This window comes from Dermacentor albipictus, chromosome 7 (genome assembly GCF_038994185.2).
Source record: "Dermacentor albipictus isolate Rhodes 1998 colony chromosome 7, USDA_Dalb.pri_finalv2, whole genome shotgun sequence".
NCBI lineage: Eukaryota > Metazoa > Arthropoda > Arachnida > Ixodida > Ixodidae > Dermacentor > Dermacentor albipictus.
In genome coordinates, this window is record NC_091827.1 from 53900066 (window position 1) to 53913311 (window position 13246).

Genomic DNA, 13246 nt, shown 5'->3' on the forward strand with positions numbered 1-13246 from the left:
AAAATAAACGTCTCTCTCTCTTACTTCAGAAATGTGGTGTATCGCTGCATTTTTCGAACGTTAATCGCATTACGGTCGACAGTCATCGCGAGACGAGCTCTGCTGTGAGCTTTTTCCTTTCCTGTTAGCTCGTGTTAGCTGCTGTCTCTCGCAGTGTTTTTGTATCCTTGAAGCACTTGTACGTGGCCTTCCTGTGGTGCTGCACAACAGCAAAGCGAGAACTTTTGTTCGCCACAGTGCAGGGGCTTAAAAGCAATATAATCTTAAGGCACGCTCACCGCGCCGCTTGCTGTGGCGCAGTTATTTTCGCGTTCGCTGAACCTTACGGGGACGAGTTTTTGGCGCTGCTATTACGGTAGCCATTATATGGACACTTCGAGCGAATTTTCGCCTTTGACGTCAGCGTCATCGAGGGGCTGTGCATATATTTAAGTTTATGTATGCTACATGCTTACCCATGTGGTGCGCGCGGATTATATTGCTACACTATTCAGTCACTAAAGTTGCTCATGCCAGGTACTATGTAATTGACAATGTTATCTCCAAGAATTTTTAGATAACAGCCCACAAACAAATAACGGGAAAAATAGCATCGACAGCGCATGCCTTTCATCTTAAATATTATCAGACGAAATAACATAAACTGGAAAGCAATATCAGTGCTCAAACCAGAAAGTGATGTCATTTTACTGAGGGGCTCTTAAGACACAGCGTGTTGGCCCCTGTACGATGTCATTACAGGCCCTACGCAGCATGGCAAAACATTTAAACGTGCGAGTAATTTTGGCACACCCACGTATTTTGCGTCTGCATTAATGGACCCGCGATTAGTTATATCATCGTGCAAGTAGTCAAAGCGCAACGCTAAACCTTCCTATCACAGTCAGTGCCCCTTCGGGCGCTGCTGCCAATTTTAATGGTCCCCAACAGTCAACAACTTCTTTCAGCACTCGTGTTATTATTGGTGGTGCTAAATATGGTAAATCTGGCAACAAACGTGCCGAAGACGAGACGAGCGATCGCTAGGAATAAAAACAAGGGAGCACGTTGCTTGCGCCGGCAAAAGATAACGCTTAGGAGATCAAAAATGGGGTATATGTGGCTCAAAAATACTTCCTTCTGCACGACTGAGAGTACGCTTCGGACCCGCGCATTTGTTTTGACCGTACGCAGAAGCATATCTGAGTACGCGGCAGACAGCAGGAATGGCAGTCTGGCTTACGATCCTCGATGTGCCGTCCTCTACACGTGGTGTGCCATCATGAACGCCGAGCCCAAAGGATTGTTTCGAATAAAACGCGTCACGTCTCGGTCGTCCGTGCTTGTATGGACCGGAAATAATTTCGGGGAGAGGAAAATGCTCGGAAATTGATGGGCGAATTCGTCGTAGAGAATGCACATGATTTAGTATGCGTTGCGTCAGTGTTCCCTAAGCGATTTCCGTAAAAGCTAATTTCCCTCGGTCGTAATCTCGCCCGTTCGCCACTTTCACACGTTTCTCCTCTCCTCGCAGTTTTTATGTTAGGTTTATAGGCCAGAATGACAAATTACTGTAAGTTACGCTTTTCAGCTGATGCCACCCGGTGAAGCTAACCAGGGCAACTGCTGTTGTGCACCGTGGTGCCACGACAACGAAAGAACTCACGAGACCGGAAGGAGCCTCTAGTTGGTCGGCATTTTTCTCGTCCGCGTCCCTCAGTAAAAATGCGGGCCGATCCCGATTCAGCAATGCAGTGCCAGGAGCAGTGGCCCGTACCCCCGCAAGGCAGAGGCTTCAGCAGTCAGCAAGGTGTGGCGGACCTTGCGTACATTCTTTGGAATTACGCCTACAACGTACAGAGCAACATACGTTTCAATGAAGAACAAGAACAAAACAATCATCCGAACCGAATAATTGATGACAAGGTGCTCTTGATGACAAAGCGAAGCACTTCGTGCTCCCGGCATACGTTTCGCGGTAAAGGTTACTGCTGCGACAGCTGCCGTGGCGAATGATTCAATGTTGATTGATTGTCGAACGATTCAAATGATTTCAACGTTGTTTCAGCACCGCTTTGGCCGGTGGCGCACTGAAAAATTATCATTATTCCCAATACTACCCCTGCTGTAAATTCCCATTACTAAACATTACTCTAAAGTAATAAAACAATGCACGCCACCCTCAGCAGTTGTAGCGGTGGTGGTTAACAGCATTGCGGGACGTCCGTTGTCGCAGGGCCGGCATGGCGAGTCAATTTTTTTTACCAAAATAAATATTGCTTTACTTCATATGGCATCTCTTGTCGATTTTTGGAGTTGCAGGTTCAGATACCGTGGCATTAAGAGGCCGATCCACAATCTGGCGTAACACATACCAACTAGCGCTCAAACTGCGTGCACCTAAAACAGAAACCGCAAGTTGAGTTGAGGTGCTCCTGTCCGTCGCTTCAAGCACTACACTCAATTGGGCCACTGGACCCTATGGGAACGCCCTCTCTTTGGGCTCTCTTTATCGCTGTCGTTAGACCCAGCCGGCGTGCAGGGGATAGGCGTTTTGGAGCATTCCTCGCGCTTTTTCTAACTTAACCCTGGACAACAGTTTCCGCTCGGTGGCGCTGCGGTGGCTATTCATGTAAACAGGGAAATTTGAACACTAGGAAGCGGGATACATTTTGCAGTCATTGACATCAACCGAAAAACACACGGTTCAAGTCGCGCAGGGCTTTGTATGCCTGTCGCGACACATTTCAACGAGGATGTAGCAGCCCTGGTTGAACGTCGATTCCGAGCACGCAAAGTAGTTTATTTTAGTAGGGCCGCAAACGCTCAGGAAGTTCGACTAAGTACTGAATGTAGGAACACGCAAGCATGAAGGAGAATTAAAACGAAGAGAGTTAAGAGGTTCCGCGCAAATATTTAGCATAGACACCGTAAAATCTCTCACATATGCATACAGCGTGGTCGCAAGCAGGATAAGTTGCTGGAAATTCAAACGCAGCTGAATAATGAAGCTGTTAGCGGGTAAGCCTTGACCGAGACGCACCTAGGAGATTTGGAGCAGCCACCCGTGGTGGACCATTTCTCATAGGAAGTGTACAACGGAATTATTGGGTCAAGAAAAAGCCCAGGTGTCGACACGTTAATTAGGTGAGGTTTGAAATACAAAATGGTAGAGCCGACATGAACGGAGCATTTTTAGTTGAGTGGCCCCTCAGGAGGAAAGATAGGTGGCTGGGAGTAGCTTCCTTCTGGAAAGACAGTGATAGCAGAGATCTAGATATAGAATTAAGTGTTTGAGATAAAACCGATCGTAAAGAGTTCAGGGAATCGGGCCAGTGAATATATTTGCCCAGGTGTTTCATTAAATGTACCACTGACATTTCGCGGAGTCCATCGATGTTCTAGAATCAAAGGTATTGGGAGATAATATGGTGACGATTTCTTCTTATTTATTTATTTTTTCACTTTAGATGTTTTCGAAATTTGCCAATGATGGAATTTGCCACTGGAGGACGCAAAGAAAGCTGTTCAGCAATTGCCGCTATGTTTACATCCGATTCCAGGTTTGTTAGTTTGTACTGGCTCGCGTCTCGTATGAAACTACTGGCTCATTATAAGTGAATTTCACGCAAAAAATCACTAATGTAGGCCAACAGCAGCTTCAGTATTGCACGTCCCTTCAGTCACATTTTTATACAAAGTAGCCCGAGATTTTGTTTCCTTCTTCACTTCTAATAGACGGGTGGCTGTACTCATTTAGACTCACGTTATTATAGTTTGTAGAAGGCTTTCGCGTCCTGTCAAGGACGTAGCTCTTAGCCATGCTATAACACAAACATGGCGGCCACTATAATGTCAGTGCGCCATACTGTCGGGCGTGTATTGATTTCCTTTTGGCTGTGACCGTTCTTCACATGATTATCAGTGCTATCTATCTATAGCAGTGCTAAACGTGCCTGTCGAGGTGCTAGCACTTTAAGATGGTGCACACGATAATGTAACAACAAACCATCCATTTATTTCACGCTGCAGTCAGCAATAATTGGGCGAACGAGATCACTCCCTGGCAAAAGGCTTCTTTTTTTTTTCTTCGTCTACGTTCCACCAGCACAAGGATTGATGCGGGCACTGGCAGGGTTAATAAATTTTGCGGCGATTTTCTGCTTCGCCCACTCGTACGTAGCAGGCATTCGCAAAGTTTCCAAGCGTCACGATTGCCATCGCATGCTGTCCCCGCACTAACTATAGCTACGGTAACACCATTTCGCGCTGCGCATGCAGCCACAACTGCTGCATGGAATATTAGGGAGTGTGTATTGTTGCTTGGATCGGGCAAGAAACCTCTACTACGTGCAGTAGTCAAAAAAGAAAGCATCCATTCTTTTCAACTCTCCGTCGTACTGACATTAATACCGCTTTTTCTTTTATTTTTCCCGCGCACGCGCACTTCTACAGTCAACATTTTCTTGAAAGGACAATGCTCCACACGAGCATGAGTCGAATATTTGACAAGTAAAGGCACACCAAACACTCCTTCCCGATTATGCTTGATAATTTTCGAAAATAATATCAGTGTCCCCGTAGTAAATAAGAATAATGCGAATAAAATAAAAATGGCATCGGACAAATTTATTGACTCGTCAACACCCTGTCCAAGCATGCGCAAGTTTCAAGGCCAATTGTCCAAGATTACTGTCTCTTTGTACCAAATGCGCGCGCGCGTCGGTGTGCTTTTGCGTACAGTTCCACTGACCCCCTTTCAAACTTCCAGAAGCAACACTTTAACGCGTCACCATGAAGTGTCGCTCTTAACTGCAAAGTCAACGTGCTATCAGCTTCCCCAGCGCCATCTTTACACTGACCCTCCCCGTCAGAAGGGCCTTAAAGAGAGACGAACGCGCCCGAGCACAGTTGACTTTCCGCGGCTTATACCTAAGCAAGACCATTCGCCCAGCGACCGAAACGCCATGCTGAAGTCCATCGTACCTCTGCTGCTGTGCGCAGCAGCCATCGGCCAGCGGATGCCCGACCTGTTTGAAGGCTGCGTGCGGGATACAGACGACAATGCGTGCCCAGGCAGATGCACACTGGTGTCGGATGTTCTCGGCAACCAGTCTCTCACGAAGTATGCCAACCAAATTCTGATGATGCCAGCACTGCAGCCGCGCACGGGCTATCTCAACGCACTTTTAGGAATGACTCGCGTCGCATTTCAGGTGAGTGTGTCTCGTGAGGTGTCCGTCCAGTAAAAAAAAAGAAGGTCGACATTTTTCGTCTACAAGGCTCGTGAACTATGCTTCGAAGAACGATCATGGCGTACACCAACTCTCGAGGGAAACTTAAAGGGGACTTGGTGTGCGAAATGACCGACTGACCGGTAGTTGTCAGCAAGTACACCTGGAATCGCAAATATAGGATTCACAGGGTCGCTGAACCAATGGCATTTCGTAGTAAATTGCAAAAGAAAGATTGATATTGGTGAGGGCACAAGAAAGTTCGCAATGCCAAGTTAGGATTGCAGTCCTCACTTTCAAGTTGCCTTCAGGGGCAGAGGAGGAAACCAGCTTTATCATGCAATCCGTGGTCCATACACTTTCGCTCATGCGTGTACAAGTGTGAACTTAGCTTATTGGTCGCACCGGCGCACAAGTTAGCCTTTGTGCAGGATCTTTAACAAATGAATGTCACCGTCACTCCGTTGTCAAATACGGAACTGAGTAATCAGGTGATCGCGAAAAATTAATCAACTGAACGCGTATACTTGGCCAAAATGCGGAACTCGCATGCATCTTCATTCTGGCTGAGCTGCAAGGGAAAGTTTTCACTGGTCCGTCTTTCTTTTCTTTCTAGTTTCTTTCTGTCTTAGTTACCCTATTGACGTGTACATGTGACCCAAAAACATCAAAAGGTAGTGCTCGTCCACCCTTGTTCTTCGTTTTATTGTGCGCTGCACTAAGAAATGCAGCACCATCTGGTCTACATCTGTGCGTTGTTACGTTTAAAGTGCAGAATAATATTAACCCCGGTGGTCTCGTTTCCTTAATTTCTCCCTTCCAGTCGTGTTTAATTTCCTTAGCGTGTTGCTTTTACCTCGTTAGAATTGAAATGTATTTCGAGTATACGTCTAACGGCCACAAACAGAATCATAAATCCGGACATTGTGGGGAATGTTCCCCCTCGTTTGCTTTGATTTTTTTTAGTAAAACGTGCCCGCTTGGGCGCTGATCCACTGCCTGTTCATTCGTATGGCCACTCCGCTGCTCGAAAAAGCGTTTCTTCACCATAAATTCAAACTAAATTACCGACTTGAGCCCATAGTTTGGCGAGGGCTGGATAATTGCAATGTAGCCGGCTGATTGATGCCAATGAAGTCATAAGCAGCTTATTTTTATGACTGAGAAGTCATGCATCTGCTACAGTATAATACGTAACAAGCTAAAGACCTCTTTTAAGATCATAGCAGCATTTGCGGCAGTGAGCCAACTTTGTAATTACAAAGTTTTTTTCGCTTTCTTATGTTTGATTTGTCAGATCCATGCACATTCGCTCTGCCATTACTACCATGGACTTGTCGTCATCCCGTTAATGACGTGCCTCGCGCTGTTTCTTGAAAGCCTTCCGCAGATGGGTCGGATGAAACGATCCTTCGAGCCGAGTTCGCCACCGCCCGAAGTGCCTGCATTCACCGTGTCGCCTACTCTACTGATAGTTGCCCGCCTGCTGTGTCCAAGGTACAAAAAAGAGTCCGGAAATGTTAATTGGATGTGTTATCACCTGTGAAAATGTACTATAAGCCTCTGCTACTTTTTTAATATCGAATACCAGCACTATCATATTTATCTATGTCTATGTAATGTATCGCTAGGTTCCACATGTTCTTTTCCATCTTGCTTCCTAAAACATTTTGTACCTCTTCAGGAACGATACGTCACTTTGTAGACTTGGGATACTCTTGCGCGAACAAATGCTCACGGGACAAATGTAAGGGCCCGCACACAATGTAACCTCCAGTTCAGTGGAGCATGTTGTGTGTTATCTGTCTCAGCAAACTTCTTTTCTTTCGTGGTAATGCCACACATCCTACCCGCGTTTAGGTGGGACATAACACGTGTTCTTGACTAGTGTCGCCAAGGTCAATCCAAATACGTCGCGAAGCTTCGGGCGAAAAGCGGTTGAGAACAAATTATCACCGACATCAGCAAGGTGGCTATGGGAGCAGCGATTGAAGCGCGACTATGTTTGGAGGGAACAAACATTGAAAAATCAAGCGCGGTTTAATTAAAGCGACACACAGTTAGATTCGTTCCTTCGAAGAAATCCACCTATTAATTTAGATATACTTGACGAGCAAAGAAACCTTTATTGTATTTTATTATTAGCAGCAAATGCGTTTTTTGGGGGGGCGCCCATTGTTGACGCCGCTTAGCCGTTATCTCTTGCAAAGCAATGCAGCTCTTGAAGTGTGCACAAAGGCGCTCGTACATTTCGCCTGTTACAATACGCCCGCCTGGCACATTGCGCTGCTTTGCTTGACGACATTTGTCTGAATTTGGTCACACCGGTAGCTTCGTTTCGCAAACCTGTTCAGTCAACAGTAGCGAGTCACGACCGCCAAGTAATTAGTTACTTCTTTTCGTTGGAGTGCACTGGCCATCGAGCTTGACGTACGACGATAGGACCAGCAATCTACACCTAAAGCTTTCTTTGGCCTCCAAAGAAAGTATGTTCTGTGCAAGGGTGCCATTTCGACACCCGTGTGGGCTTCACCGCATGGTCTTCCTGCATCGCCTTCCGCGCCGGAAGCTCGACAAGCCCATAATGTAGGATGACAGGGCATTTCAATACAGCTCTGATGGTAGGCGCCCAAAACAAAGTTCGCGCCGTCGTGAACAAAATGACGTCACTTGTTTTTAACAGATATGCCGTCACATTATTTTTCTGCCGCCTAAAGTGTTCCCTCGTCAGAGATCGCGCTAAGCGTCATGAACCGCCAATGAATCGCCATGTTTTGACCGTATGAGCTTCTATGAAAGCTTCACTGCCAGGTATATTTACCTTGCCATCGCTGCTGGAACACAAGATTCGAACTGTGGTTTCCAGAGCTGTCTTGCGTGATGCGTTCGTGTAATTTTGCTTCCTCATAAAGACTGCGATCCCGTGATAGCAATTTTCGGACAGTGGTCCCTCCACAATTCGTGATACGTTCACATTACGAGTATAGTAAGCGCAGGCTAGCACATACGGTGATTATCAACGAGAGCAGCGAGTTCAGTACTTTTAGCCATTTACGATGGTACGTGGTACATAATTCGATAGCTTCAGTAGCGTCCCGGATAGACTCCTGCTTTCGCCATCTAGATTACGGTAGAGCTTGTTGTGTGCCGGGGTCGGCAGTATGGTAGTCGAATGTCTGACAAAATACACACGTGGTTGGCTTTCTTCCGCAAAGAAAGTGGAGCCGCAGCAAAACCAACTCCGCCGGTAATGACACAAAGCTCGCAATCAGCCAATCAAAGAGGCCCAAGCGGGCTGAGAAGCAGCTTCAAATGTATGAGCATTTGATGAGCTCACTGCTTTGATGCATCGAAGGTGCATCTGTGCGCCGTGGAATTACAGCATTCTTTCTTGAGGCTGTTCTGCAAGTACTTTTCCCGAGACGGAAAACCAGGCCAATACGAAAGGTCGGCGGTACTCTTCTTAAGTGCCCGCTACGACATGAGACTGAGGTAAAACTGCACCTTGACTTGTGCAAACCCGACGGTTGTGCCACAGCTGTAAAAACACCACGGGTTATTGAAATTGGGATGGTTCCGTTCCTATTCCAGCTGACCCGTAGCGATGGGTAGGGGGCGTGATGGCATGCTGCGCTGAGCTTTTCCTTTTTTCCTTGTCATTTGGCTGGTTCAGGTAATCGTGGTCACCAATGACGTGGCGAATGGGCAATAGCGACTATAAGTACAGTGCACGGAAAGAAAGATTAACAGGAGTAGACCCACAACAGCACCTACTATCAATACGTTTCGTTCAAAAAATGCCATGTCGACTAAAATATTGTTAGGAGTTAGCGCTTTGTGCATGGGCACCTCTCCATCTTGTCCTCCTTGCGCAGCCCCCTATAGTCATGAACCACCAAGAAACCCATTTTCCACGCTTTTGACACAGTGGCCATAAACTTCCACGTTTTCTGCATGAGCCGAACATTGGCGTGATGGTGAACGCTGTGGAATAGGTGAGATATGTCACTGCAGCCTTTCCCCAAGCGTGTTCCAAGAGCGCCAACTTCATTGTAGTCTTCTTGTCATGCGGGCATAGCAACTTCTTTATCGCTGTGCTGAAATGCGGTATTTAACCTGCAAGTTTCCCCATTCCTGCTCACAGCATCAAAACTGTAATTACACTGTTCCTTGATTTATCCGCGGTTTTCGCCTTATCCTACCCAACTGGGCTATCCTGTTTGGTTTCCAGATAGCAGAGCGGCAGTCACCCTTTCTCGCACGTGCAAGCGTGGTGTCCATAGCCTAATACTGTGGCCATGCTAGCTAGGATTGCACTCTTATTTCTTATTCTACTGTATATAATTGCTTAGATATTTCTTACTCGAGCGATTTCCGGCTCGATCGCGAACAAATTTTCAGGCAGGCACCCTGCATACTTGGTTATTGAAATTTAAGTCTTGTTAAGCAGGTCGTATGCCCCATAACCTCTGTTCGAAATCATATAGTTCAATTCTTGATCCGTAACATTGTACATTGGAATGCTGTTTAGTATGCATGCATCGCTCATTTCTCGTTTTCTTTTCTTCGCAGAACGGAAGAATTATTTTCTGATATTGCTTTCACTACAACCTGCTAAACTACCTCTCGTGAAAATTTGTTAGAAATATAGAAAGCGCATGAACCGTCATAACTTCACTAAGTGCTCTGATATTTCATGCTCGCAGATGTGCCGATGAAAAAAGCCTATTGTTCTTGTTTCAGCCAAATGGGGTGTGTCAGGCAAGGTACTCTCTGTACCATGGCGCCATTATTCTCCAGCATGCCTGGTGCAAGCCCCTAGAGTAGGTATGTACTGAACTCATCAGCAGTGTCCACAATGGTAAAGTTCCGCCATATATGGGCAAGAATGTTTCTTTTTTTTCATGACCGATAATTTTGGTACACCGATATGGCAGAATAAATGGAATATACGGATACACAACTAGCTGCAGGTTGGAGCGAAACCCACATCTTTCAAGCCACGCGTGCTTCACTTTACCATTAAGGTACTGGAGCGGCTGTCCTCCCGTAAACTTTGCTGCATATTTGTCCGTGTACAAGATTCACCGTGGCGGTGTCAACCAGAGCCACTCATGGCAGTCGGTAATGCGCTTTGCCATAAATGTGCCTCCTGCTCCCAACTGCAGCAAGTTCTCTTTTAGTCCTTCAGTTCCCTTTTTCTTCTACATTTCAGTTACAAATAAGGGTCAACTATTTCTTGCTTTCCAAGGCGTGGTTCTCTCTTTGCTTCTTACTTGAGTCTCGTGTCCAGTGTTTTGCAGTGTCGTGCTCAATAGCGCAATCGAGTACGTTGAAGGTTGGTTTGGTGTGAAAAGCCAGTTGGTCATGCACATGAATGTAAGAGCACTTGTCATTCACGTCACAGCGCTCTCGTGATTTTAGTGACGGGCAATGCCTCTAGTCTCGCTTACTGCTCCATTCGTGCAGAGCGTTTAGTCCAGTCTGCTATTACGGATCTCCTCTATCCACGAATGCGTTTTCTTAATTTGCATTTCTTTTTCATTTCAGGTTTACGACCTGCCAAGCAAGACACCGCTTTTGTGGCCCCCTGAAGTACAAATGTGCCAGGCGTGCGAGCCGCAAACTTGGGAGTGAATAAAGTGCACTGAACACTTAATAAGGAGTGCTGTTTCTTGAGCTGAACGAATGCAAGTGGTACAGCACGGCATGTGAGGTACTGCGCTCATTAACTTGGGTGCCATTGTCTCATTTTGTTTTCCATTCTTGCTCTGGACATCACCCTTTATACAACATAATGCTCATGCTTTCAGCGTGATCCCTCTGCAGAGTTTCCAATCAATGGTAATAGACTATTTATATACACAAGCTTCGAGGCAGCATAGTCTTGTGTTCAAATATACACGCAAAAATTTACAGCGCTTAGAGGGCGGTCATCTTTCATACGAAATTGCGGGAACTGCTGGACAGAACTGCGATAACGCTCAGCCTGCTGCTATCGCATTCCTCCTGCCCCTGTTCGCTCGCGATGGATTCATCAACTGTCTTGTTGTAAAATCCAACGCCCAGCAGGCATAGTCAAGGGCTTGCAGCGTGAGATACCCCCGTAGCTGGCAACCGAGGTCCATATTAAGTGCGCTTGCTTTAAACGAGTTTGTCATGGACGATAACGGCCTTATATGACGGAACGTTCGTTCCGAAGGCCTAGGTTCGATTAGTGTTACGCGAAGAGTACGACTCGAGTCGGTGCTCTCCGGCCTTCTGTTTCAGCATATTGGCCCTTCAGCCTGTGTGTTGCATAAGCTGATATGAATGTAGTGGTGCATGATTTGATATCACTTTCCCTTACAGCAATCTGGCGGGACTTCATGATTACTTGTCACGCTCGTTACATTTGTAGCGCACTGCTACGTGCCACAATGATCCGGCGACAAAAGACGACGAGGACACGCCCAGCACGCTCACGGTGCACGAGCAGGGGAATCGGCGGAGTCAGGTTTCCAGCTGATTGAGCAGGCTCGGCTAAAGATACAATTTGTGGACACCAGGCACCAGCGTCTGTCATGTTTTTCTTTATCGACAAATTGGTGACCCGGGCCAGGTCAACAACGACGTTCTTCCCCGCGTGCATAGTCATCCCTGGCCTTGACAGCTTCACAGACGTCTTCGTGCGCCACCATGCTGTGCGTCCTCCCTTACGGCCCCCGTACGATGGTTCATTCAAAGTGCTCAAGCGTGCGCCTGAAAACTTTCTAATGCTCATCAATGGCCTGGAAGATACGGTCTCCGTCGACCGTCTGAAGCCTGCCTACTTGGACTCTGACGCTTTAGCCACTTCTGCGGTCACGTTCCCTCCCGACCAGGCAAGTCCTACTCGCCACGTGCGCTCTGCTCCACCGCCATCCACGCTTCGCCATTCGTCCAGCTCCCGGCTTCCTCGCTACAAATGAGGCGTTGTAGCGCACAACTACGTGCCACAATGGTCAGGTGACAAAAGACGACCAGGAAACACGCTGACGGTGCGCGAGCAGTGTAACCGGCGGTATCAGGCTTCCGCCTGATTGAGCGGGCTTGGCTAAAAATATAATTTGTGGACGCCACGCCCCAGCGTCTGGCCGGTTTTTTCTTCCCCCACACATTCACGCCCACCCTCTTGTCAAAATAAATACCGATGACGTCATTAAAATGTCATCATAATTGGTGATTTCACTATTCTCGTCAAGACAGACTTTCCTTCTCGGCCGGCGCCTAAGGTTATAAACAAAAAAAACTGTTGTTTTTGTCTGCGTGTGCTCCAACAAAATCATGTTCCTAAGGAAAATTCAATCCTTCCTGTCAATGTTGAATGTGCCTGTGGTAGTTTATCAATGATATTGCTTTCCGGCGACATCGAGACTATACTAACCAAATTACAGAATTCAACTGCTGGTCGCTAGAAACTGACCCCTTAAACCAACTAAAGAGCGAGGTACTGTCAACCGATAATAAACTAACAGAACTAAGAATGCCGATGGTATATCTTAAAATCGAGCAGGAAAGTTATATCTTTGTGAAAACTAAACTCTCCTGCACAAGAAGAAACCGTCTAAGGTAACCACCGCATGGTGGTTACCTTGAAGAACTTTCTAGACGACACATAAAAACCAACAAAGATAATTTGATCTGTTGTGTTATGGCCTACCTGCTTTCTGGGGCACCTTATCCCTGTTTATAACATTTATACCACAATGTGCTATTTCATCTCTGAGCCCCTTTCTTGATTTTGGGTTGCTTCCATGCGTTATGCCATTCTGAGCTCACGCAGGGACACCTTTTTTCTTGAAATGTATTTTCATACTTCGGTAGGCTGATAAAATCACCAATGTAGAAGCGACATAAGGACAACTAATGTAAAAGGAAAAGGGACGAATAATGTTAGGCGTAGCCTTAAAATGGAGGAAGGCTGTCGATTGAAGAGCTGATGCGGGTTTCCGACATTCAAGACCGTAAATTGGAGTTCGCTGGGAGTAGCCTACGTCCTGCTGTTGACAAAA

At 46.6% G+C, this 13246-nt stretch overlaps 1 protein-coding gene across 1 annotated transcript; it reads left to right on the forward strand.

Moving 5' to 3' along the window:
• The first annotated feature begins 4809 nt into the window (after nucleotides 1-4809).
• On the forward strand, nucleotides 4810-10875 carry LOC135900462 (uncharacterized). Its single transcript, XM_070522233.1, has 4 exons — nucleotides 4810-5195; nucleotides 6594-6710; nucleotides 9957-10040; nucleotides 10764-10875. Exons 1-3 carry the CDS (start codon nucleotides 4947-4949, stop codon nucleotides 10038-10040), a joined length of 450 nt encoding a protein of 149 aa, XP_070378334.1. The 5' UTR covers nucleotides 4810-4946; the 3' UTR covers nucleotides 10764-10875.
• Nucleotides 10876-13246: the final 2371 nt, after the last annotated feature.